This window comes from Anguilla anguilla, chromosome 15, assembly GCF_013347855.1.
Source record: "Anguilla anguilla isolate fAngAng1 chromosome 15, fAngAng1.pri, whole genome shotgun sequence".
NCBI lineage: Eukaryota > Metazoa > Chordata > Actinopteri > Anguilliformes > Anguillidae > Anguilla > Anguilla anguilla.
In genome coordinates this window covers 6828684-6852987 of record NC_049215.1, presented here as the reverse complement: position 1 = coordinate 6852987, position 24304 = coordinate 6828684, and the positions used below count along the sequence as shown (strand labels likewise).

At 40.4% G+C, this 24304-nt stretch overlaps 1 protein-coding gene across 7 annotated transcripts in view; it reads left to right on the top strand.

The window, feature by feature from the left end:
- The window catches only part of thsd7ba (thrombospondin, type I, domain containing 7Ba), a 157256-nt gene that overhangs the window by 54701 nt on the left and 78251 nt on the right, over positions 1–24304 (top strand). For all 7 annotated transcript variants that reach the window (XM_035392654.1, XM_035392652.1, XM_035392647.1 and 4 more), the window contains exon 4: positions 22606–23446. In XM_035392654.1, coding sequence (XP_035248545.1) covers positions 22606–23446 — 841 coding nt within the window. The remainder of the gene's footprint in view (positions 1–22605; positions 23447–24304) is intronic.

Genomic DNA, 24304 nt, shown 5'->3' with positions numbered 1-24304 from the left:
AGTGCCTGCTGACACTGATGTTACTGTAACAGGGCAAGTAGCGCTGGGCGTCAACACTGTTGACAGGAGCCGTCAAACTTGTGCTTGCAATGACTGACAAGGAAAGGAATCTTGATCCCAGCCCATTTCGGAATTTGTACACATTGTCACACTTTGTTTCTCCCAATGTTTGGCAATAGGCTGTTGTTGAAATGCAAATGCCCGTACAAGTAACACCGTGGGCTACGTTAAGGTTGACAGCTGACATCCAAAGCGGTTAAAAAAATCACAGAGAGCACCAAAAACAGAGGAAATTGCGGAAATGCCAAAAAATGGGAAAGCAATGGAACCTGCAACTTCCATGCAAACACCCAAGCTTACTGATCAGCATACCCCAATCACATCATGAAATCCCCATCTTCAGTTATATGGAATTATTTTTGTTATCATCATGCTAGATTTTTGTGGGGTCTTGTTTGGCCTGTTTTGTAATTGGAGGGGGGTATTATTCCAACCCCCCCCCCAAAGAGATGATGGTGACTACTGGGAAACATATTTTGGTTGGCACGTAGGTGAATATGCCATTTTGAATACATTGAATCTCTAGGTGACCATGCTGCACTTAAATGAACAGTATGAAAAGTCATATCCCCAACTTCTCAAAGGAATGCTTACCTGTAGCCTGACTAATTGGTGCTGTTAGGACCAAGGGTGAGAAATGCAATGTTGAGCATTGCTTTAAAGCTAGAAATACGTAGGGGCAATGCATAACCGTATGCAGGGCCTGCTCCTGTCTTCCACAGTCTATTTTTTCATGTAAACAGGCTATAAATATTTATCCTTTTGTGTGCATGGAATATGACCGATGACAATGGCAATGCATTTCCATCCGGCCTGAAATAGTAGTTTTGAAGTGCAGGATTCCTCGGGATAGTGGTCATTTCTATGCATTGCATTATATATAAACTATGTGTCACACCTTCCATATGCTAAAGTTGCAAAACGTGCTTTGTGGAGATAATAAAACTGATAAAATGTGAAAATGGCAAGGTGCAGAAAAGTTATGCGTAGGTCTCAGAAACATTTGTATGTATAGGTCTTCAAAAGTCATATGTAGTGATATTTTGACCTTTCCATGTTCTACTAAGAGAGCTCTTTGACGTGACCATAAAGGCTGACGCCCGGTCTCTGTGGACATGCCAGTGGACAGTCTCTTAAATGATCTGTGACGCATCTCACACGAATTCAGAGCTCGGAGTGGTTCCTGCCTCAGTGTGGGGGGAATGGCCATCTGTTAGGCGGAACAGAGAGGGAGCCTCCGCTCAGTCCACTGGGTGACTAACGGACAAACACCCAGTGGCCACGGCGCCCATTATCCATTAGCCATGCGGAGAAATGAATGCCCGGAGCATTTATCTACCGTTTGATTACAACAGCACGCCCGCCAACCAGAGGATTCGGCGATGGAGAGCAGCGAACAGTTCCCTCTGAACACCTGCCAATTAAATCAGGAATGTAGCTGCAGAGAAACAAAATGCCTTTTCACAGTTGACGTTTGAATTCTCTCCGTTTTTTTTTTTTTTTTTTGCACCAGTGCGTTCAGTGCGAAACAGTGTGTGAAAGTTAATTTAGTATCACGTTTTTTTCAATTCGATTCATTTCTAGCCCTACAGATATGTTATTTAGTTTGTGAGTTGAACAGTTCTTCGCATAACAAATATGCTTCTCAGAATAGTGTCGTTTCTAACAAGCAACCATAAGTTTTGTAATTGAATATTGCCTAATTTGTTGAGAACCAGGGCTGTCAAAACCCCAAAAACAGAGATCTAGATCACTGTGATCCGAGTTAACCTTACAACATCTTGCAGACAATCCCGAGGAGCTGTCGACTAGTTCAGGGGTTCCCAAACTGGGTCCTGAGGCTTACGTTCCAAGGGGTCCTCACCATAATGGGAGGAATGTTTCCCCTTTAAGCCTATTTTATTCAGGCCTGTATTTCCATATTTCGTGAAATGTCTTTGACTTTCTGATGGTTTTACCTTGTCCTGTATTTTGATTGCTGTTAATATGCATATTGTAATAAAATAGCTGCTTGTCATTTGATACAATGGCATCAAGATTTAGATTTGACTCATAATGGGCAAATAACCTGAGCACTACAGGCTGTTATGAGTGTTGGGTAAAGCTGTCTAACATCAACTCTTAGGGAGGTTTATTATGAAACATTTGGGAACTCCTGCACTAGGGCAATGTTACATTCCACAAGTGGCCTTGTGCCTACATTAGTAAAATGTGTAGAGATCAGATATTTTTTGACCCGAAAAAAGCTTTTCCCATTAGAACAAGGGCATCAAACCGAAGTCCTGGAGAGCAGCCAATTAAAAGCCTCGAGAACAAAGTGTGTGTATTCTCGAGCCAATCGACTTAAATGAATCACTGTTTCTGAAACCCTCCTATAAACATAAGACGCTGCGGCCCTCCCGTTTCTGGATTCAAACAGCCGTGCCTGGACTCTTAATAGCGATGCAGTGCTGAAAATAATGAAGGGAAGAAGCTCGGGGCAGTGGACTAACTGCTGCCCAGAAACTTTTCACTTTTTAAATTTCTTCGGAAATCCGTCTCCTCCGGGGAGGGCTAGCAATCTAATGCCTCGGACTCTTTTGGGTTTCTCATTAGCCGCAAGCCCCCGCATTCACAAGAAGAAATGGATATTCTGTCCAATATGGCCTGTACAGGTGAGAGCACCCTGATCTTTCTTCCTTTGGAGGGGGCAGGAGGGGGGGATGGGGTTGCAGCATAGGAGTGACTACTAGATGGGTATCTTGGTGAATGGGTCCAATGTTTGCAATTTCAGCAGGACGGCTGTTTAGCATCAGCATACTGCCAATGATTATATCACATGATATATATATATATATATATATATAATATATATAATTACAGTGACCAGGCAAAATTAAAGCAGTGTCTTTTCCAACATAAGCCACAGGTAAATGCTCATAATATTATGAGAAGGGTTCACACAGACTGGGGAATTTAAAAAAAAGATTTAAAATTTTCTGCTCATCAGGGAATCGTTTTCAAGCTGTGACTGAAAGCTTATCAGAAAATGTAATCCACACATGCCAGTAATGTTCCCATCTGACTGACTTTGTTTTCCTGTCCTCACCACAAACCAGTACTGTGTAATTTATAGTAATTAGCTATTCCGTTTCAACTGAACAAACATGCAGAACAAACATAAATGTGACCCAGTTATTTTTTGTTTCTGTAATATATGGTTTATAGGTTGACAATAGTTATCAAGTTTTTTTCAACTAATTTTGCATGTTTGTCTCTGATAATGTACCATTACTCCCATAACTACCAACTACCACCAATTTATCACATTGCAGTATAACATAGCTCTCTAACTACCGTGATTTTTCAATCTGCTGAAACCCCTAAGCACCAAGTAGGTTCTTGTGTTCGTGTCATGTCGTATAAACTTATGGCAGTGTTCATGGAGTTAGTAAATCAGTTCTGTTCCTCGCAGTGACTTTGAGCTTTTATCAGCGCTCTCATCAAGGCTCAACGCTAACACAAAAAGACTGATACAGCTGTCAATTTACACCGATGCCCTCACAAGAATGGCAAACACATTTATTTTGAATGTGCACTTGGAACTACACTGACTGTACTTGGTTGAGTAACTGGACTGAAAAGTAGAGACATGTCTATTTTTGAATTACGACCAAATCTTTTCCACTGCGCTGTATTAAAACTAAATGTCCAGGAGAACAGACTATGCCCTATGTTTATCTTCTGCTCACCCTAGAGAGCCACTTTCATGTGAACTGAAAGTATAATTACTAATTATTTAAATTGGCTGGCAGGCAGATATTTCACCAGTAATTAATGAGCTAAATTTAAATTTCATTTGAGGGATCTACTAAATGGGCAGTTGTACACAAAGCAAACAGGATAATTAACTCTAGTCAATCATGAATAATCTTCAAAGGAATCTTTTGTAGGGTGGTCCATATCAGAATGAGGGCAAATTGATAAAAAGGTACATTATTGTAATTCCAGCCTTTTACTACCCTATGTAGGGGAGTACTGGAGATTTTTGTGGGGAAAATCACATACAGAAATAGCTTAACACTAAAAAGTGTGGAGTAAGTTCTTTTGTGTCACTTTAGTTTTCAAAATGTAATATGTCGATGGGTTACATGGCTGTAAACCGCCCAAAAGAAGAATAAATAAATAAAATAAGAAATATCGAGTGAGGTCTGTGAGTGGGAAGCGGTGGACTGCAGGAGACTGATTGGAGAAAATCAGTTATGCAAGTTGATTGTGGATTACATTACTGATGCTCTTATCAGCAGTGACTCACACAAATTTAATTTTTTACACACTGTCCATGTACACAATTGAATATTTTATTGTAGCAATTCAAGTTAAGCATCTTGCTCAAGGGTACAATGGCAGCAGCCCAGCTGGGAAGTAAATCCACAATCTTTGAGCCCAGTTCCCAACCCACATATTGCACTGGTGTCCTAAACGTTTACGTTGGAGGCTCCTAACACTGGCACTTGTACAGTTTATGACTCCTTTGACAGATTTACGGCTGGAAATTCTGCGACACATTTCTCGTTTATTACCTTGCTAAAGGGTACAACTGCAGAGCCTCACCTGGGAATCAGACACATGACCTCCGTGAAAACAAAATTTGTATTATTATTTGTGTTTTGGAATTCAATTATAGCCTTGATACCTAGTTTTTCATCTCTGATTTGGGTTGTGATATGATTGTCGCATGTACATCATTCTACTGGTACATCTATTTGAATATCCAATTATCTTGACCTATTATCTTATCTTGACAATGTGACATTGTTTTCACATCTGAGGCTACAATTTCGTGTGAAATGTCATGTAAAAATTCATCGCATTTGCTTATGAATGAATTGTATGGTTGGCATGGCTACACAAAGTCAGATAAATGAAATCCTTTCAGTATGTGTCCTTCATGAATGCTTTTGGAATGCAAGCTTTCAGTAAAGTGCCCCATAGTTTGCATATAACATGTGATTAAGGAAGTAGCCAGGAAAACATCCAGTTCACTTTGTGGCATTACATGAGCCCTTTAGTTGTTGATTCGTGTATGTTGAAAATGAGCAATCACAGAAGACATCTGAACCTTCACATAATGGAAGCCTGCATGCCATTACAGCTACCTCTTAGGACATGCTGTAGGTGCTTTGCCATGTGTGTCCTTTGAGATGTTCTTTCCAGCATGAGCTTGTCTCAGAGGTTTTGGCAGGAGTAAAACGCATCACCCAAGCAAATGAAACCTTCCCCAGAGAGGCAGTCTCACCGAGCATTCCGTCCTCAAGCAGCTTGTGTCTGCAAACTCAGTGGAGTTGCACACCATTCCAAGCCTCTGCTCGCTCTCGCTCTCTCTCTCTCTCTCTCTCTCTCTCTCTCTCTCTCTCTCTCTCTCTCGACTTCCTCTCACTCTTGTCCTCCCCCCACCCCACCCCCCCCTCCCCGGGAACAAGTCACCAGAATCCATACATTCAGCTCACAACACACATGCTCATTAATCTTTCAGCATTGAAGAACAAGTGTTTCTGATTTTTTTTTTCCAGCACACTACACTATACCCGTTCTCCAGCTTTCTGTGCTTCAGACATCCAAAATGTTGTCCCAACCCTCTGATACAAAGTTGTTATTGAGCTCTGCTATAGGGACATAGGTAGGCATCTGTTGATAGTGTTTCGATTTCACAGGCTGTAATGAGATGCAATTAGTGTACACGTAATTGGAAAAGGTGACGCATCATTTTCTGCCCAAATGGATTGACTCAAGAAAGATGGCACTAGAAGAGACTATAATTGAGCCAATGATCATCAAGCATTTTACACCGTTTCCTCTTTAGTTAAGGTACAGTGTTTTGTTGGTGCTATGTTGTGCATAAATATAATACATTTAAGCACTGGGTGTAATGTGAAATCCTATATCTGAACGTAGGATCAGCAGAAAGCGCCCCTTCTGCTGAACCAGCAAGTGTTTCGCTGCGGGAGGTTTCATTCGAGGAGGCTGCCTGTTATTAGCCTCATTATCACCCACTTAGCCCCGAGTGCGCATGTGAACGCCACATCTGCACAGCTCCCCGCTCACCCTGACATCACGGTTACCGCGGGCGCTGAAAAAGCGCTAGAAAAGAAGCCGCTCGTCTCCGCTTCAGCGGGTCGGCGCCGGCGATGTTAGAGATCAACGGGTTCTCGTTTTCAGAAAGAAAAAAAAAAGAAAGACAGCCAGGTCCGAACCCCCGGACCCCCTGTTCCCCGCGGCCTTTCGGCAACAGAAGCGAGGACGGGCTGAAGAGATTTGATAGCGGTATTGACGTGGCCTCGACCTCGTCACGCTGAGGGCGCACGAGCGATCTGAGAGATCCTCACACCCTCAGCGCTCCCTTCACAGGAGCGTCGGCTGGCACGCGCATACTCACTTCACCGCCCGTCTTCGTGGTTAGCCAAATTAGGGCTTGGAAGCAGGGCTCGTTGCCATTTTTACTTATTCTGCTATTGTAATCTGTCATTGGCAACACTTTACCATAAGGTCACATGAATTGGCGTCAACTAATGCGGTTGTTAGCTACGCACTACTGAAAAGTTAATCTGCGCAGCTTTGTTAATATATTTGTACGTCAATAATTCATGTTACCAACTACACTAGTTAATGCCAAGTCATATTGGGATTTAAAAAGAAAAAACAGTTATTGTAGTTAATGTTTAGCTAGTTCTAAGTTTATCCTGCTGTATGTATTACTAATGTATAAATGGTCATGTAACATTAGTTAATGCCAGTTCATGTGGCCTTATTGTAAAGTGTTACCCTGTGATGTACTGTAGTACACGAATGAAGAAATAAATCCCTGCCTTTGAGTCTGGTTACCGTGGCAACACAACAAACCAGAACTCCCGCGACTGTTGCAGAACTTTAATGAAAAGCTTTGAAAGCCGACAGATGGAACTGGACAAAAATGTGAAAAGGACACAATAGATTTAATGAAGTAATTAAAGTTTATCATGAACAAGCCATAGCAGAGAATGTGTTGCTAATCAAAATGGCAGCTCAGATAATGTAAATCAGCAATGACCACGTCAGGCATGAAAGCCAAACGGCAAAGTGGAGTAATTAAAAAAAAAAAGAAAAAAAAAAAGAAGCATAATAGTACAAAGTCCTTGTCAACCCCCCCCCCCCCCCCATAAGCCACTCGTAACCCATACTTCATCGTTGTCATAATTCAGCTCAAACTTGCCCAAATTTCACAAATGGTCATCATAACAAATGCATGTCTGCACATTCTGGTTCTGCGAGTTCCTTGTGGATAAAAGGTCCACCAAGTAGGCTAATCAAAAGAATATGACAGAAATGACAAGAATGCAAATGACTTTCTTCCCACACAGCTGCATAGTGCCACTAATTCTATGAAAATACTTTACATATTAATATTGTCTTTTTTTCTGTGAAAGAGATTAACTTATATTATCTAGCAAAGACTGTGCTCTTCCTACAGTTGTTTCCATGCATTGACTTCCATAATTAAGATGGTGTGCTGCTGTAAACCATTGAAGCAGCCTCTTAGAGAACTGAATGGTTTCTTTTCAGTTGATTCAGCTGTAGTAATTGTAACATTTTCCCAGAGTCCCATGATTTCGGAAACACTTCAGACTGCAATTTTGTAGGAAAGGCTTTCCTAAGACATTATGGGAAAATCATACAGTACGTCTCGTCAGCTGAAAAACATAAAGAGTTATGTATTGTAAGCAAACGTTTCTGACTAAAAAAAAGAAAAGAAAAACTTGTAGGCAGCTTGACCTAGCAAAGCAGCTTGGTACATCAAATTAGCATGGCAGATTGTTTCTCATCACACACATAAGGTATCCAGATGACTATTAATTAGGTGATTATTGTTCCTTAAAAAAAAAATTTAAAAAAAAAAGCTAATTTGCTGGTATAAAATGACTTAATTTACAACAATTGGACATGTAAAAAACTAAGCTAAATTCTGAATAAAAAGTATGAAAGTCCATTAGAATACGGCTCACTAACTTTCCAACTTTTCAAGTAATCCTTGATAAAGCCACTTTCTTCAGTTTGCTGTCACTGTCAATAAAATGACACCTACCAAGTGTTTCTGGTCGGCTTGGATTTTTTGCTTGTGTCTTCATTACATGGTGACTTAAATACTGTTTGCTGTTTTTGGTAAAGCAGCATAATCACAGTAGTCCAATGTTACTAGCCTTCATACGATTGGAAAACATAAAAAACTGTGTGACAGAACTTGGCAGGGATGGACTGATATTGTACATTTCAAAGGGTAGGGTACAGACAAATAAATTAATGAATAAATTTAGGTTTTAATTCGTACAATGGAATTCTACCATATATTTTTAAAAAAAACAAGACTGGTGGAGGGTCTATCTAACGTCTAATGCCAAAGGAAGTTGAAACGGGTGATTATGTTCTTAGCCACAGAAGGCTGTGTGAGCTCGTGGAAGGAGAAGAGAACACTATCAGCGGGAATAATTGACCCCACAGGCCTCCTGGCCCCCCTTTGCAGTCAGGGATCAGTTTCTCTTTGAGGAGTAGTGGGGTCAGTTGCGCGCGAGGCACCGCCATCCCAGACTCCAGAAAGGCATCACCCGGGTAACAGATGGCTGTGCAGTATGTGTTCTGTGATGCCTGGGAAAACGCATACGGCACTCAGGCCACTGATGGGATAGCCATAATTGAATATATACAGCATCTCTAAAATATGTACTTTTGGTTCAAAATTATTTATTAAAGTAATTTAAATTTTTTATTGAAAAAAATAATGGAAATTATATGTTTATGTAAAACCTTCAGGTCAAACAATACTAAGGCATTCAGACAAGGCAAATATCCCAAGACGACTCCATTTTAGATTCAAATCTTGAGGAATAGTTTCATGATTTGAAGAAGTGAAGTCCTGTCAATTAATGTTCCTTGGAAGACCTTCCCTGAAGAAGGCTGTACTGTCCTGACAAGCAGATGGCAGATGTTGCGCTGAGTCTTAGACCAGTCACCTTTGCGCACAGTGCACATTTCATCATTTAGCTAGTTGGAGAATGACTCGCTCATTCTGCCACCTCGGACATTTTTAGCTGACTCACGAGCAGTTCCTGGGAGCACAGTAAAATTGCTTACTGGACCTGTGGTGAGCAATCACTACAGAACTCCTCAGGCCATTTTTCTGATAGTGATAGAACAATAATGAATGGGGATACACTATTAACCAAGATGTGTTTGTCTATACTTGATAAAAGCATCCAAAAAAAGAATACGAAAGAAAGAAAAAAAACTTTTTCAAGACTTAAGTGTCTACAAAGAAAGATTTATGCCCCACCCTGAATGAACTTCCTATCTTGTAGTTCTTTGGCTCGATGCTTCACAGCCATCTGTGGGCTGAGGTTAAAGATTAAAGATGTGTTTAATGATGAGTTCTATAGTTTGTGTTGGAAACTGATCTCGGTCCTCAACGGAGTGCAGTAGCAGACTGTCTTAAGACAACACCTGCAAAATAAAATATGGAATACAAAAAAGTTTTGCTTTAAGCTGCATAATCTAAAACTGCCGAAAACCTAAAAGCATCTGCTCCAATTAATCCAGTGCCGGATGGTCTTCCAGTGGGAATTGCGAGGTGAGAGTATTTCTCTCACTAAAAGGTGTAATGTCTTCCTTTCCACCTTCATGCCATCATTATGCAGGAATTTGCCTGTATATGAACTATGTCTTATCTCCTGGTGGAGAGCACAATAATCTCATCATCAATCATCGCACAGTTAAATCTGCCAATCCATTTGAGCAATTTAGCTATTCTTAATTAATTAACAGGGCAGGTTTAAAGCGCGATCTTTGGCCACTTATATAAGACTAGAGTTGAGCTATTCGGATTTTAATTTGAAGACAAGTTTTGCCATTTGGAATTCAACTATCCTTGACAGACTGAAAGGGGCAGTTTCAAACTGAATTGTAATGTGTCCTATTAAATGCCCATGCTGTAGCATGATAATGCTGTGAATTTGTGGAGGTGTAATTAGCTTCACACAAGAGCCAAGCAAGAAATGACAGCTTCTTACTTTCTGAGCAAAACATGCTAATTCATACCATTGAGAATTTAAAAAATAAACTGCCCCCCCCCTTTCTCTCATCTGTAGCCCAACTTGTGCTTCTTTCTATTGCATTGGCAAAGAGTAAATACAAAAAAAACACAGAGCATTAAACAACAGATAAAGGATATTCAGAAAACAATTTCTAAAGGCTGTTCCTTGATATTTACACAGCCATGTTTGATGTTGCATCAGTAACTGTATGTGTATATTTCTACTCGGCCACTGATCTCCCCAAGCTTGGAAGCAATGGAAATAAAATCTGCATCTGCAGTAGGACCTTTCAAGATCAATGGATTATTTTCAGAGATCAATTTAAATAGTGTTGCTTCGAGCCCAATTTACTTCTGAAGATACAAAACTCCCTTTCATTTTTATCGCTTTTTTTAAATTCTTCTTGGGATGAATATCAGACATCAAAGTTTTGAATCGTTCTATCTTTTGGTGGTCATTATGTTCTTTTTCTTTAAACTTGATACCCATCTTTGTCAAGACATTGTAGACAAATTGTCTGAGTGTACGTAGACTTTAGTTCTAATTGAAGTTTGAAAAATTATTCCCAGTATTATTGCTATCGTTGTTTTTGGATCAAGAGGATGAGCAGAAATCAGGGAAGACATTTTGTATCATAATGGTTGTGCGGTGCAGCTGTTCTTGCAGTAGTGAAGAAAAAATTATAAAAAAGCAAGGATAATGACTTGTGGTTTGCCTAGCCTAGCAGTAATATCTTTTCACACATAAAGGAATTTAATTATATACCACCGAAAGGTAAAAATGCTGGATGCCATCATTGTCCTTTTTAATATTTTTTTATTTCTTTTTTTTTTTTTGTAACATTTTATACAGAAAGGGGCTAATAACATTGTATTTTATGTCTGCATGTGATAAAGGGAGAAACTAATAAAATCAAGTTAAATAGGAAGGTTCGCTGCACAATCAACAGGACTAAATTATCCTAAAATCACTGGCTAGCAGCATGCAGCAGACCACTCCTGCAATTAGGCTTCCCTTCTATTGCAGTCAGATCTGGAATTAGCGCTTTTTGGAGGCTCTTAATTGTTTTACACGTCCAGCTTTCCAGTGGATGCCTTTATTTAGTCAGGTAATCGTTTCTGCGTTGAATGATTAAGAAGCTTATAAGCTCTCTGTTTGCCTTCTTTAATGTCTTAATAGTTACTGTGGACTAACTTTCCTGTCCAAGTGTATAATGCTTGCTATTAAGCAACGTGGCAAGATTTGCATGCAAGGAGTTATGTTCAGGTAGTAATTTTCTGTTTCTACCTTATCAGGGTATTTTTTTATTAAAGAAATCATTGGCATTTAATTGCCTTTATTACTTTTATTTTTACTTTTTTGTCTCTGCGATGCTAAGTGCCCTTGCAGGTTTACAACTGTGTGGTACTACATTCAGTTCATTACATTACTGTTCTTCAGCAGTTGCCCTATCCAGCAATTTTTTAAAATATTTATTTTTAAATTCACTTTTTAATATACATTTTGTCCATTTGTACAGCTGCATATTTACTGATGCAAGTAAGTGCACAAGGATACTATGGCGGTACCCTGTCTGGGAATCAAACTTGCAACAACTGGGTTATATATAGTATAATATTCTGCAGTGCTGACCATTATACCATTATTCTAAACCAATAAACTGGTCCTGTACATTTCTTTGAAGCAGCTTAGGTTTCAAAAATGTGTCCATTCTGGATGTTGACATCTTCCATTGAGCTCAGCTGGCAGGTATTGGTTTTTCCTTTTTTTTTTTAAATAGTGAAATTAGATATCTGACCATACTCTCATATTTTAAAACGGTGGCGTCACGTTCAAATGGCCTGGAGCTCTTTTGCTGCCTCTTCCCTGCTGAGTGCTGACATCACACAATAAAAGGTTAAAGATACCATCTGCTTAGCGTAACAGATGAGCTGCTCATGTCCGGCGATCTATACTTACCGCAGCCTCTCAGTGGCTTAAAAGGCCATACGGTGTATGAGACAAGCCACTCTGACATGCACAGCCCTTCTTACGTGATGTTCTCTCGAGTCTTAGGTGAAGTCTGGTGCAGTGGTTCTCAAACTCTGTCCCGGGCCTAACCCTAACCCACCACGCACCCCGTGTATACAGGTTTTCGTTCCAACCACAATTGCAGTCCCAGAACTGTTCATTTTTTCTTAATCATGTGCTCTTCATGTTTAGAGGGATTATTTTCCCTCTTAAGCCACATTATGTCAAACAGTGAACATAAAGAATAATATTTCCATGTTTATATTGCAAAAGCTATGACACATTTTTTGGATCGCATAAAAGACTGAAGTTAATCAATAGGCACCTAATTTGGTGGCTGAACATGGGTTCAATTTCTTTCATAATTTTTTTCTTAAATGTATTATTGCAATGCAGGTTTAACTCATTAGCATTTGCTTTGTCTTTGAATTGTTCATTATCTTCCAGCTGGTTAGTTTTAGTGACCAGGTGCCCACTCATTCGCCAATTAGGGGCCTAATGTTTCACTGCAGTCTTTAATTTGACCATTTAAAAAATAATTTACCTCTTTTTCATGTAATTGCTTAAGCACAATATGAGCATGGCAATTTTATTATTTGTGGTATGCATAGCTACTTCTGACATTATGTGGCTTAAGAGAGTAAATGATCCCTCTAAATACAAAAGGCACCTAATTAAGAAAAATTAACAGTAGAATTCTGGTATTGCAACTGTGGCACTTTTTTTTATTCCTTTAGTCTGTGTCCCTCTATGTAGCCCCAGGGGGTGGCAGCATGGAAGACCTCATTTGGAGGGAAATGAAGGAAGGTGTGTGTGTGTGCATGTGTGTGTCTGTGTGTACTGTACGTTGTGTGTGCATGCGCATGTGCAAGTGTGTGTGCGCGTGTGTGTGTGGATGTGTGCACGCGTGTGTGCGTGTGCATGCATCCCTGCATGTGTGCGGTGTGTGTGCGCGCGTGTGTATGTGTGCGTGTGTGCTCGTGCGTGCTTGTGTGCGAAACACTAGCTATTCAGTGGTCCAGTTTCTTCGTTATTCGTCTCTCCTCACCAATATATCAGGGAGAGAAATGGGAGTCTAGGTGTCTGCAGACCTTTATTGTGCCTAGAGAGTTTTTTTTTTTTTTACTGCTCCTTCCATAGCTACGGTTGGCTGTGTTTATAGATTTGTGTAATGTATTATTGAAATCCAGATTTATTGTTATCATTCCGAGTGTGACCATGGCTTTACACTATATTGAAATTTCAGTGAAGGAAGGAATAGAGCTTATTCACGAGCCTTCATCTCTTCACCAATTGTTGCCGTTGGTCTTAAAAGCCTCAAAAATATCTGCTCTTGCAGAATAATGCTATTTAATTGAAAACCAAGATCAACAGCACACAAGAATGAGATTTTGGACACCACCTCATACTTCGTATATCATTGTTACTAAAAAAAAATAATAAAGTGTACGACCAATCGTATCATTTCATTTAAATAATCAAATGAATGATTCCAGGGTCCCACAGCGTCTTCCTTTGCCAAAATTGCAAATCACATCATGAAGTCTAACTACAAAAAATTGCTTTTCTTTTTTTTCTTTCTTTTTCCTACTATTTCCAAAACAAATTTATCTGTTTTTCCAAAGAGACACAGGTGTGTCGATGACAGCCACGCTGAGTCTTCCGCTCGTGATTTGATGACCCCCCCCCCCTCTCTGCAAGTCACGGAAAACAACAGATTAATGCATGAGCTAGAGGAGGGACCGGTGGCAGATGGAGGGAAGCAAATCTATTTAGGCTCGGCGGGTGACGTCCTCAGGTCACCCCCCCCTAGTCAATGACAAAAGCCTGCCTGATTCCTGTGCTGGCTGTGCGTAGAGCTTCCTGATAGAATGGCCTTCCCTGTGTGTTTAGGGGCAGAATCTCTAATTGATTTTTCTTCAGTTTATGCGGAAAACATTTCTGGCTGAAAATGTGCCTAATGCTTGGATTTTTTTTTTTTTTTTTTTTGCAGTTGAAGCCAACGTGCTCAAAGTGCACCACGTTTAAACGGAATAAGTGTACAGTACAAAAAAAAAAAAAACAATTTATAGCACTTTGAATTTTCAAAACCTTTCTGTTCCTGTCATCTAAGAAAGATAGGGCTCCAGTTATCCTGTTTGTTTATCAATACACGACACGAGAGAGACAATACTTCAGGCTCTTTCAGTCGAGGCTTGCCCCCGTTTTGCGCTGATCGTTCTGAAGAGCTGTTTCTCATTCTATTAAAGGTCACTTAAAGCCTCTGCACGCTTGGGGATCACATATAATATCAGTTGTATGTAATGGATAGAATCCCATCAGCCGCAAGCGAAATGGTTTTCATGGCTACGTCTTTAAAAGTACTGCCTCAGAGTCATGCATGGAAAGTTTAATTTCACGTGATGACTGAAGTCAGTATTTCAGGCGTTGGCGTCATGATGGTGACGCATGGCGGTCGTGTGGATCCGTGAAGATGCAGCTCAATTTAAATTCAAGTGGCAGATGTTAACCGTAGTGATGACGGAGATCAGTCAAGCAGAAGTAATATACGTTAAGATTTTTACTTGTTAACTTCCTTGACATGACTAATGATCCTGCTGTTTGAAATGTAAGCTCTTGTTGTGTGAATGGGGAGACTCTTTTAATTGGATCATTCATGGAAATAATGCCATAATTTGGCATATTTCTGCATTATAATGCTCCAGTCACTTATTATGATGGCATAATAAATGATTGGAGCCAACTTTATTGAACACAGGTCTGTGTTCATTCTGCGTCTCTTGAGACATCAGTGAAGAAGCTATGAATTGTACAAGATGGCTTTGTAGCCCTGGATGGATGAGTGTGAATCAGTGTGTCTTAGGCGAGAGACTGCTAGAAGGGTAGGAGACCGGGTGACTGTATATTCGCTGATGCCAGACTGAAAGTTATAACAGAATCCTTCCCCAGGGATCAGTCTGTCACAGACAAAAACATGCTTGTCATTAATATTATCCCTTTTATGGTGCTTTTTTTCTTTTTTTTTTTACAACAAAACAAACATGGTTGTGCTCCTGTTGGCTATCATCTCTCTTGTGATGATTTATTCATTTGTCTGCTTTCACGTTAGCAAACGCACTCTATTATGCTTTTTTTTTTTTTTTTACACTTAAAAAGAGCTCATCTGGTAACATGGTTTGGAACACCATTGTTAGAATAGATTTGTGATTATGTATTGCATTTAAAATGGTGCGTATTTGATCCTGTGAATGTAGGACATAGTGTTGCCTGGTTGAAAGGAAGCCACCGTTTTTTCAAAGCGATGCGGCAGAGTGTTAGATCTTCGGTGTTGATTGAGAAGTCAGCCTCTTCGCCGGTTCTCTGCGTAATATATTGATTATTATGGAAATGGCCATTCCCTGTGGCTTCCCGCCCTCAAATAGCCCCACCCCTTCATTGTAGACATTGTTTTCTTTCATGTTGTCATTCTCTCAGATGTTGGGCTTATTGGCTTTAAGTAAATGGGGGTCCTTGTTAAATAATATTTGCACTCCATTGAACTCCGAACTCCGTTAAACCTGCCCGTATATTTTTCTCTTTTATACAATATAATTTCAAATCAGTGACCACAAAATTGACTAGTGAGGTAAAAAAAATAAATAAATGCATTTATCTTTTTGGGTTTTTAAACAATCAGTGGAATATGTGATGCTTTTTTTAGAGCAGCAAAAAAAAAAAAAAGATTTTGAGATTATTTAATTTTTTTAAACTTTTTTTATTTAAACAATTCACCACAAGCGTTGAATTAAATATTTCCAAAAAATTTAAGTAGATGAGAAGGAAATAATGTCCAGCAGTGCCTATGTATTAATCTGTCATATATTTTTATTTAAATTTGTTGATTCAGTTGTATAGTATCTACATTGTATTATACATTCAGTAGCATACATCTATTATGTTATAAACATTTTACAACACAGACTATAACAGGATCCAATTTATAATTCATTAAGACTGACAAGACTCATAGGAATAATGCCCATTACTGTACATATGTCAGCAATGTTGTTTTGTCATTATTTAGAAACCTAAATTAACCTCCTTTAAATTATGTACAGCTTCATGCCGAATAAAGTTTTGCCATTGGAACTATGCACCCTAGCTGAGTTTTGGTATCACAGTGAGAGAATCAAAAGCTCAAACAGTGTCAAAAGTACAGTGCCTAAAAATATTACAATTACAAAGCAGATTTGGCAATGTATTTTTTACTGATACATTGTTGTTGTTTTTTGGCTATATTTGTGTTGTTCTCTAAAGTTTGGAGTTTCACAGTGACATACATCTGCATATATGAGGATTATGCAGAACCTGTTTTCAGAATTAGGGAAAAGGTTGACTGGGTAATACAAATTAGCTTTTTCGTGACAGTTAATATTGTTACACCCTGAAGGCAGCTTGTAAACAAAACTAATTTGATGACGCTCCCTTGGGGACATCCACAGTTATTTGACTGCACCAAAGACAGAAAAACAAACAAGAAAACAAACATAGAAACATAAACAAGACTTGACTTAAATTTGAGGATTGATTTTTCTGCGCATTACTTGTGCAAATGGTTGATTTTGCACTGATGTAAAAATAATAAAATGATATTCATTTTATTATTTTATTTGTTGAAAAATAGCACTTATTTTGACACTTCCCCCCAGATAATGGAGTAATTTCTACTTGTAAACTGGCCCAATTCTCAGGGTGTCTGTAATGAAAACCATTGTTCAGGTGAATTTGAGTGTAGGCTTGCACAAATGTGGAAACTGAGAAAACTCATTTATTTCAAACAGAGGAACCAAAGAATTTGCAATTGTGCCATGAAAAGTATTTGCCCCCTTCCTGATTTCCTCTATTATTGCGTATTTTTCACACTGAATGGTTACAGATCTTTTAATATTAGACGACGGGAAACTGAGTAAACACAAAACACATTACTATTGTTTCATGTATTTAATGAAAAGTTATCACTTTTTCACATCACTGTATTTAGTACTTTTAATAAGTAGATTTAAGTAGTTCTGGATGATGGAGTGACTATGGTATAAAAAACATTAAGTTGCTTCATATATTCACTGACAAAGATACTGTACACCACTAGGCATACATTGCAGGATGCCTGGCACTAGGAGACAGGCATGCTTATGTGTTACAGAAGCTTTTAGCAATGTCTGTCTATTGCACACAGCTCTTTTGATTAGGAATCTGAAATGAGTAATTAAAGTACTAACTAATTATACAGCATTCTGGTACTATTAATTTTTTTTTGTTTGTTTCTTGGAATATTGATGATGATTGACAGGTTCAGAATTATTGCCATTCTTGATAAAGATGTCCAAAAACAAAATTTAAAATAAAGGTCTAGGAATGCAACCGTTCACAGAACTTGGTTTTTGATAAAGCAAAGTGATACATTTTCATTCATTAAAAAAAAAAAAAAAAATGTTATTAAAGGAGGAATGCTGGGTGGCTCATTCGATTAAGGCCCCATGCTGTGTGCACAGATGAGCCTCGTGGCCTCTGATCGAATCCAGACTGTGCCAGGCACTGCCACCTGTGGCTGGGAGCTTCTAGTTCGTTTGGGGGTCTGCATTTCATCATTCTACAGTGACCCCGGTGGAAAATTATTGTTTCCCTTAAAGAGGTATTCTTAAAAAATACCAATTTTAAGTTTTGTGACTCACTGTGACCCACCTGAAAGCATTGACCGCCAGGTTAAACGTGGTGTGCTGTAGTGCAGGGTGTCTTTCACTTCCCATTCCTTTGCAGAAGGCAGTCAATTGAACACATCCATATTTCACCTATTGTTCCAATTGCCATTGAATACTAATAGATATTGTAATAGTTACTGTAATTATAGACAGGGAAGCATATCTGATAAAATGCCCTGAGTATTTTAGTGATATTTAATGAAGATGGTGCTAACTGCTGCATGCCAATATTTCTGGCACATTTGAAGTGTTGTTACAGTAACTGACAGAGATTAATGGGCAGAGGGCTGTTTGTCTATCTTTCTCGGGGGCTGGATAGTGGCAGCCTGCTTAATTGCTCGGCGCTGGAGCAGAGGATCCTGGGTGCCTTATTTTGGGATGTCTGTCAGCGTATCCATGCCGCGGCACATCTCTATTAATCACGAGCGAACCGCAAATAGACTGCGGGAAGAGCAGAGGCAGGCTGGAGACAGGTGAAGTGGACCTGAAAGCTGACCCTAAAAATAAGACCGGTCTGCGTCAGAGAGAGAGAGAGAGAGAGAGGGAGGGAGAGGAGGAGGAGGAGGAGGAGGAGCCCGTCGTCTGAGGACCTGGGGAAGAAACGCCTGGCGCAGATGATGCGCTTCCTGTCGCCGGCTGTCAGTGCAGCCGCGGCAGGTCCTCTTACGGCCCTCCTTCTCGCACACCCACACAGAGTTTTTGTGCTTTTGTGTATCGCGCAGGGGTCAAGCTTGCACACCCGTACCGGGCAGAGAAACGCCTGCATTAAAGACAGATGCAAACCAGTACATACAGTACGTGCATGGCAGCCCAGGGCTCTGCCCTTTACATTTAAGCTGTGTCTGTCAACTTGCACACTTTCTGCTCAGCAAGTGTTAGAACAGTACAAGTGTTGGATTTTATGAGTGTTTATGCAATAAGTACGTGTCCTCTATATGCTGTAGTCTCACTGCTTCTCACATGAAGGATGTAACCTTTCAGACAAGTTGGCTTCAAGCTAATACTGCTGTCCCCTTGCTGATTTCACCGTGACAACCTGTTCCTTTACCTTTACTTGACTCTGTACATCTTCTTGTTTTTGTTCACTCTGCTCTCACCTACTAATATTCTTGTCACACATTTTTGTCCTGCATTCTTGTCCCATAATAGACAGTGACAAATTATTTGTTAGTAGTTGTATTGTATTTGTATTTGTTGTTGGTGGGTGGTATAAACGATATATCAGTAGAAATACATGCCACAATATGAATGTGTCTGTACCGGTAGAGAATGGATTTTGATGGTTACATTGCAGCATCAGTGCAAAATTTCTGAGCACAAAGCTGGGCTTGACAATAAAGTGTGCCTACTGGTCTATGGCTATTGTGGGATTGGTTCAGGTCAGTTGATTGATTTGTCACTTGTCCAATTGAGCTAGTCTTATCTGGGTCAAAGAGTTGCTTTTACCATCCTGGTAACATTGCTAGATTCAATAATAAAGTGATAAATCTGAATGAAAATTCTAAAAGGAGATGTCACGTTCTAGCAAGCTCGCATGACATGAGTAAATTAAAACAGTAATCAGTTCTTTTTTTTCTTGTCTAGTAAGAATTATTTTTTGATCAGAATGCCAAAACATTATTTGTATCTTGTTTCTTCCCGCTGTTTCATCTTGATTCTGTTACAAGTGTCATAATAAAATTATGAATTTATTGTGTTATTATTGTGAGTTGGCATATAATGGCAAATAGTTATTTTTATCAGAACGCAAGCGGATTTGTGTTAAAAATTTAGATTTTGAAATCCTATGGTCTGAAGACAACTCGCCTCAAAGTCGAGAATCTCCAGGAAAATGAAGGTCATCCATTATTTCCAACATTTGACACCTGCGATTGGGAAAAATCGCTCAGAAAAAGGAAGCTTGTCCATAATTTGGCCTCTGTGATTGGCAGATTCATACTTAATGAAGGACTGCATTTAAATAAAAAATAAAAACAGCATCGCAGATCGGTATTTTGACACTTTTTTAATGAAAATAGTCAATATAACTTCTTTTAAAAAGTGGTTGCATTTATTTTGGCAGCTGGGCCTGTGGAAATGTGCTCGGGGCAAGTAGAACACCGACAAAAAAAATCATTAATGTCAAGTCCTGGAAAAGATTCACACTGATTGCATCACTGCTTGCTAACCCTGGCGGCTGTTCATCCAGGAAGCATCACTGATAGGCCCAAACAAAATAAAACAGAATGTGGGTGCATGCTTCCCTTTTACATGAAAACAATAATGGTTAATTAATAATAACCTTATAGTTAACTCCAGGGAGCAGTTACTAGCCCTGAGCCCTGAGTATTCCTTTTAAAGCACGTTCTGTTGAAATTAGAAGAAAAATAAATTACCCTGATATATATTGTTACCGTCCAAAATTCAAAATATATCCTGATATAAATTTTATGCCACGTCGGCCAGCCCTAAGAAGTCCACATACATGTCCAAGCGTCCATGGCAACATGGAAACAAAAAGCCATCCGTGTTGAAGAATGTGGCGTAAACCACGCGCTCTGTTCATGAGCGCGTGGAAGGAAATCACCCCCTGGTGCGTTTTTGAAAAAATGATATTAAATGGTGAGGTTATGGGAACAATATTCCGCTCATTAAAGCGGTGAAATATTGGATGGTTCATGCTCAGAATATCTTATTGTCTGTTAGACCCAGTGGTGTTCGGCCCGTTCCCACTGCCCCCTCAGGTTTTAGATTTGGTCTCTGTCAGATTATAATATCTCTGTCAATTATCGCGTGTCGTAATTATGTCGTGCGGCAACGTCAGTGATTGACACTCTGTGTATTATAAAAATAAAGCCCCCGGTGCCTGCGTGTGGTCCCGCGCAGCTCCTCGTCTCCCCCTGTGACAGAATGGAAATGAGATGTGGGGTACAGTGCAGATCCACTTACTCCCCTGTCTATGCTAATTAATGGGAACCAAATAGCATTGTTGTCCTGATATGCGGCGGCCGCCTTTTAGCTCAATATGGTGAAATATTTCCAGTGCGTTCTATGCTGTGTGCCGTTACTGCTGTGAATGTAATACTGTCACACTTAGTAATAAAATAGGGGAACTGTTTTTGAGGAACAAAATACTTTAGTATTGTGGACATAAACCATCCAAATTTTGTGTGTTTTTTTAAACACCGTACCATCTGGTGCTAAGGGAGCATTTTATTTATGCAAACAAAAGTAACAGTGTGACTAATCTTAGGTGTCAGGGCAGGCTTGAGAAAAAAGAAATGAATGCTTTGCTCTGAAACATTTGAAGAATTAATACATAAACCTCTAATCCACCAGTAAAGACCATGATGTGCATCTACAGAACAGGTCATGGCTGAGAGTGTGATTATAGAAATCCAATTACCTTTTTATACAATACTTGAATCCTGCCTGAGAGCTTGTTACTAAAGTTCTTTTGTTCAAAATTTCACACATTTTATTTTCCTTTTGCCTGCAGTACAAATGTTTTCCTTGAATTTAAAAAATGACCTGAAAGAGGTCAGAAGAGCAACAAAAATTCATTAACAAACCAGATTTTTAAATGTCCATCTGAAAATATCACTGAACAGCCAGTATGAGGGGTGGATGGTAAATGGTTATTACTCGGAAAAAGAATAATTATCAAAATTTAAAATGATCAATAATGGCATTAATTAGTAAGATGTGTGAATAAATTAACATTGCAGTAACACTTTTCAATAAGGTCATGTGAACTGGCTAATGTAGTAACTAATGTAGTAAACTACTAACAACAAAAGTTAATCTGTACAGCTTTGCTAATGTATCTGTGCACCATTAATTCATGTTAACAACTGCATTAGTTAATGCCAATTCATATGACCTTATTGCAAAGTGTTACCAACACAATCATTAAACTGTTTATGAAAATATGTTCCCTGAGGGGGCATATACTGAGGAGCATCCAGTAATACCAGGAAAATATCTAGTAATACAATTTCATGAGATGGTTGAACAGTCAAGCCCTCAATTTATTTAAATTCTGCTGTTTACTTAATTTTTGTATTTTCTTCTTTTTCTTTGCTGGTACAGTAATTATTCTATGTTAAAACTCGCTCAAGCTGTTCGCCCTGTCATCATGTACAATACCAAACACTTGTCTGTTTGGTAGACATTGTTAATAAAGATGCAAAAACGCCGTTTGACTGGAGCTCTTATAAAAATGCTATGCGCTAATCAGACCGTAGCATGTACGTTCCAGGCTGTGAACGAGAGAAACTGGCTGTCAATTTTCAACATGATGCACACACTTCTGTTAACCTTTCTGTTTTTCATTATCTCTCTTTCATTGTTGGTCTGACGTGGTATAGCAGTATGCTATTCAAAAATCGTATTGTCTTCAGCGTCACAGCTGCCGCAATTTATAAATAAATGTGATGTATGACTAACCACAGCATAAGATACAGGGCCCGACGCCTTTAGATGCAAAAACTGTGTTTGGCGCCGTTTAACATTTTTAACCATGCTTCAGGTTTCTTGTCCATAGGACTATTTGGGGCCTTGATGTGAACGTTTAAGATGCAGCATACCTACAGAGATCAATACAACATGCTGAAATGTCTTGTTCTTAATATTTTTTGCATTGGAAGTTTTATTTGTTCTGAAAATAAGGTTTCTTTTGACTGTGCTGACAGCCACCTCCTCTCCTCTGCTCGTTGCAGGCCAGTGGAGTAGGTGTATGGGGCAGAACTGCGGCCCCGGTGGGCTGCAGACCAGGATGGTTTGGTGCGTCCACACGGAGGGCTGGACCACGCACCACTCCAACTGTCACCACGGCGACAAGCCGGAGAGCCAGCGGCACTGCTTCCGGGTGTGCGAGTGGCACCAGGAGCTGTTCGAGTGGGAGGCGTCCGAGTGGGGCGCCTGCGCCCTGGTCCCCCGGCCGGCCGCCGAGCCGCGGGCGGGGCGGGGGGCGCGGGGGTGCGTGACGGCGCAGCACGGGATCCAGCGGCGGCGCGTGGGCTGCGTGCGGCGGTCCAACCGCACCGCCGTCACCGAGGGCATCTGCGAGCACTTCTCCGCCAGGCCCGGCGCGGAGCAGGCCTGCCTGGTGCCCTGCCCCCACGACTGCGTGGTCTCCGCCTTCTCCGCCTGGTCCGCCTGCAGCCGGACCTGCGGCGCCGGCCTCCAGCACCGCGCCCGGGCCGTCCTGGCCGCGCCCGTGTACGGGGGCGCCGGCTGCCCCAACCTGACGCAGGTGCAGACGTGCGAGGGCCCGGCGCCCTGCCCCGAGGGGGAGGGGGAGCACCGCTACAGCCTTAAGGTGGGCCCCTGGAGTGAGTGCCGGCTGCCCCACTCCAAGGACGCCTGGCTGGGCGGCAGGACCACGCTGGACTTCAGCGCCGACGCCGGGCGTAAGAACTCGGTTCGGCGCCACGTACAGAACACCCACCACCACCACCAGCACCACCACCACAACTCCAAAACGCTGGACGTGGAGATCGGCTATCAGACGCGGCAAGTTCGCTGCACGAGAACCGATGGCAAGAATGCCATGTTGAGGTAAGACACTGGAAAACGAATAAATATACTTTAATTATAAGTGCTTTGATTTTATCATCATTTATTGCTCCGAATTAATGGCACAAATGCCTTTAGCTGTCAGTTTGAGCTAAATGGCACAAACTTCTTGGCCAAGCTATGTTTGTTGACCCTGTACTTTGTTTTCCTTTTTAGATGTTGTTTTTTTCCCCCTACTGCAGAGTTTAGTTTTGTTTTTGTTTTTTTGTTTTTTGTTTTTTGCTGGATTATCGGGGGGTCAGGCTTGGTCATTTTCAATTTTTTCTGTAGAGCTTCTTTGTGACAGTGTCTTTGTAAAAAAGCACTACACAAATAAAATTGAACTGCTTCTTACTCGGTGTCAGCTGCAAGGCAAGTTTTTCTAACTGTTCTTCCTTATGAAAATAACTGTCGCGCAGTTGTCTGTGGAGGCATGAAGTTAAAGCTCCTCTCCAACTGAAACATCACGGTCGACTCAACTGCTACTAACTCTGAACAGCGTAGCTTGGCTATGCCTGAATAAGAATAGCATTTCAGTTTGGTTGCTAATTCAGGTAAAACTATTAACAGTCATATTTCAGCCCTCAGTCACAGTACTCTGAAACCAATTAATTATCTTTCTGCTGTGCCATAATTAGTTAGATTCTAATTTTGTTTGTCCTTAAGGAGCTGTCCTGTGGTTGCTTGTTAGTGGGGGCTAATTCGTTGAGCCTCAGGATCAGCTGGGTGAAGGATGAGGTCAGCTGTCAGCTCTTGGAGTTGTGCTTTATAATGATAGCGATGAGGCTGTTGATTTTTAGATGAAACCAGAATGGCATTGTACTGCGAGTACATTCATGGTAGGCTGCTGGCATAATTATG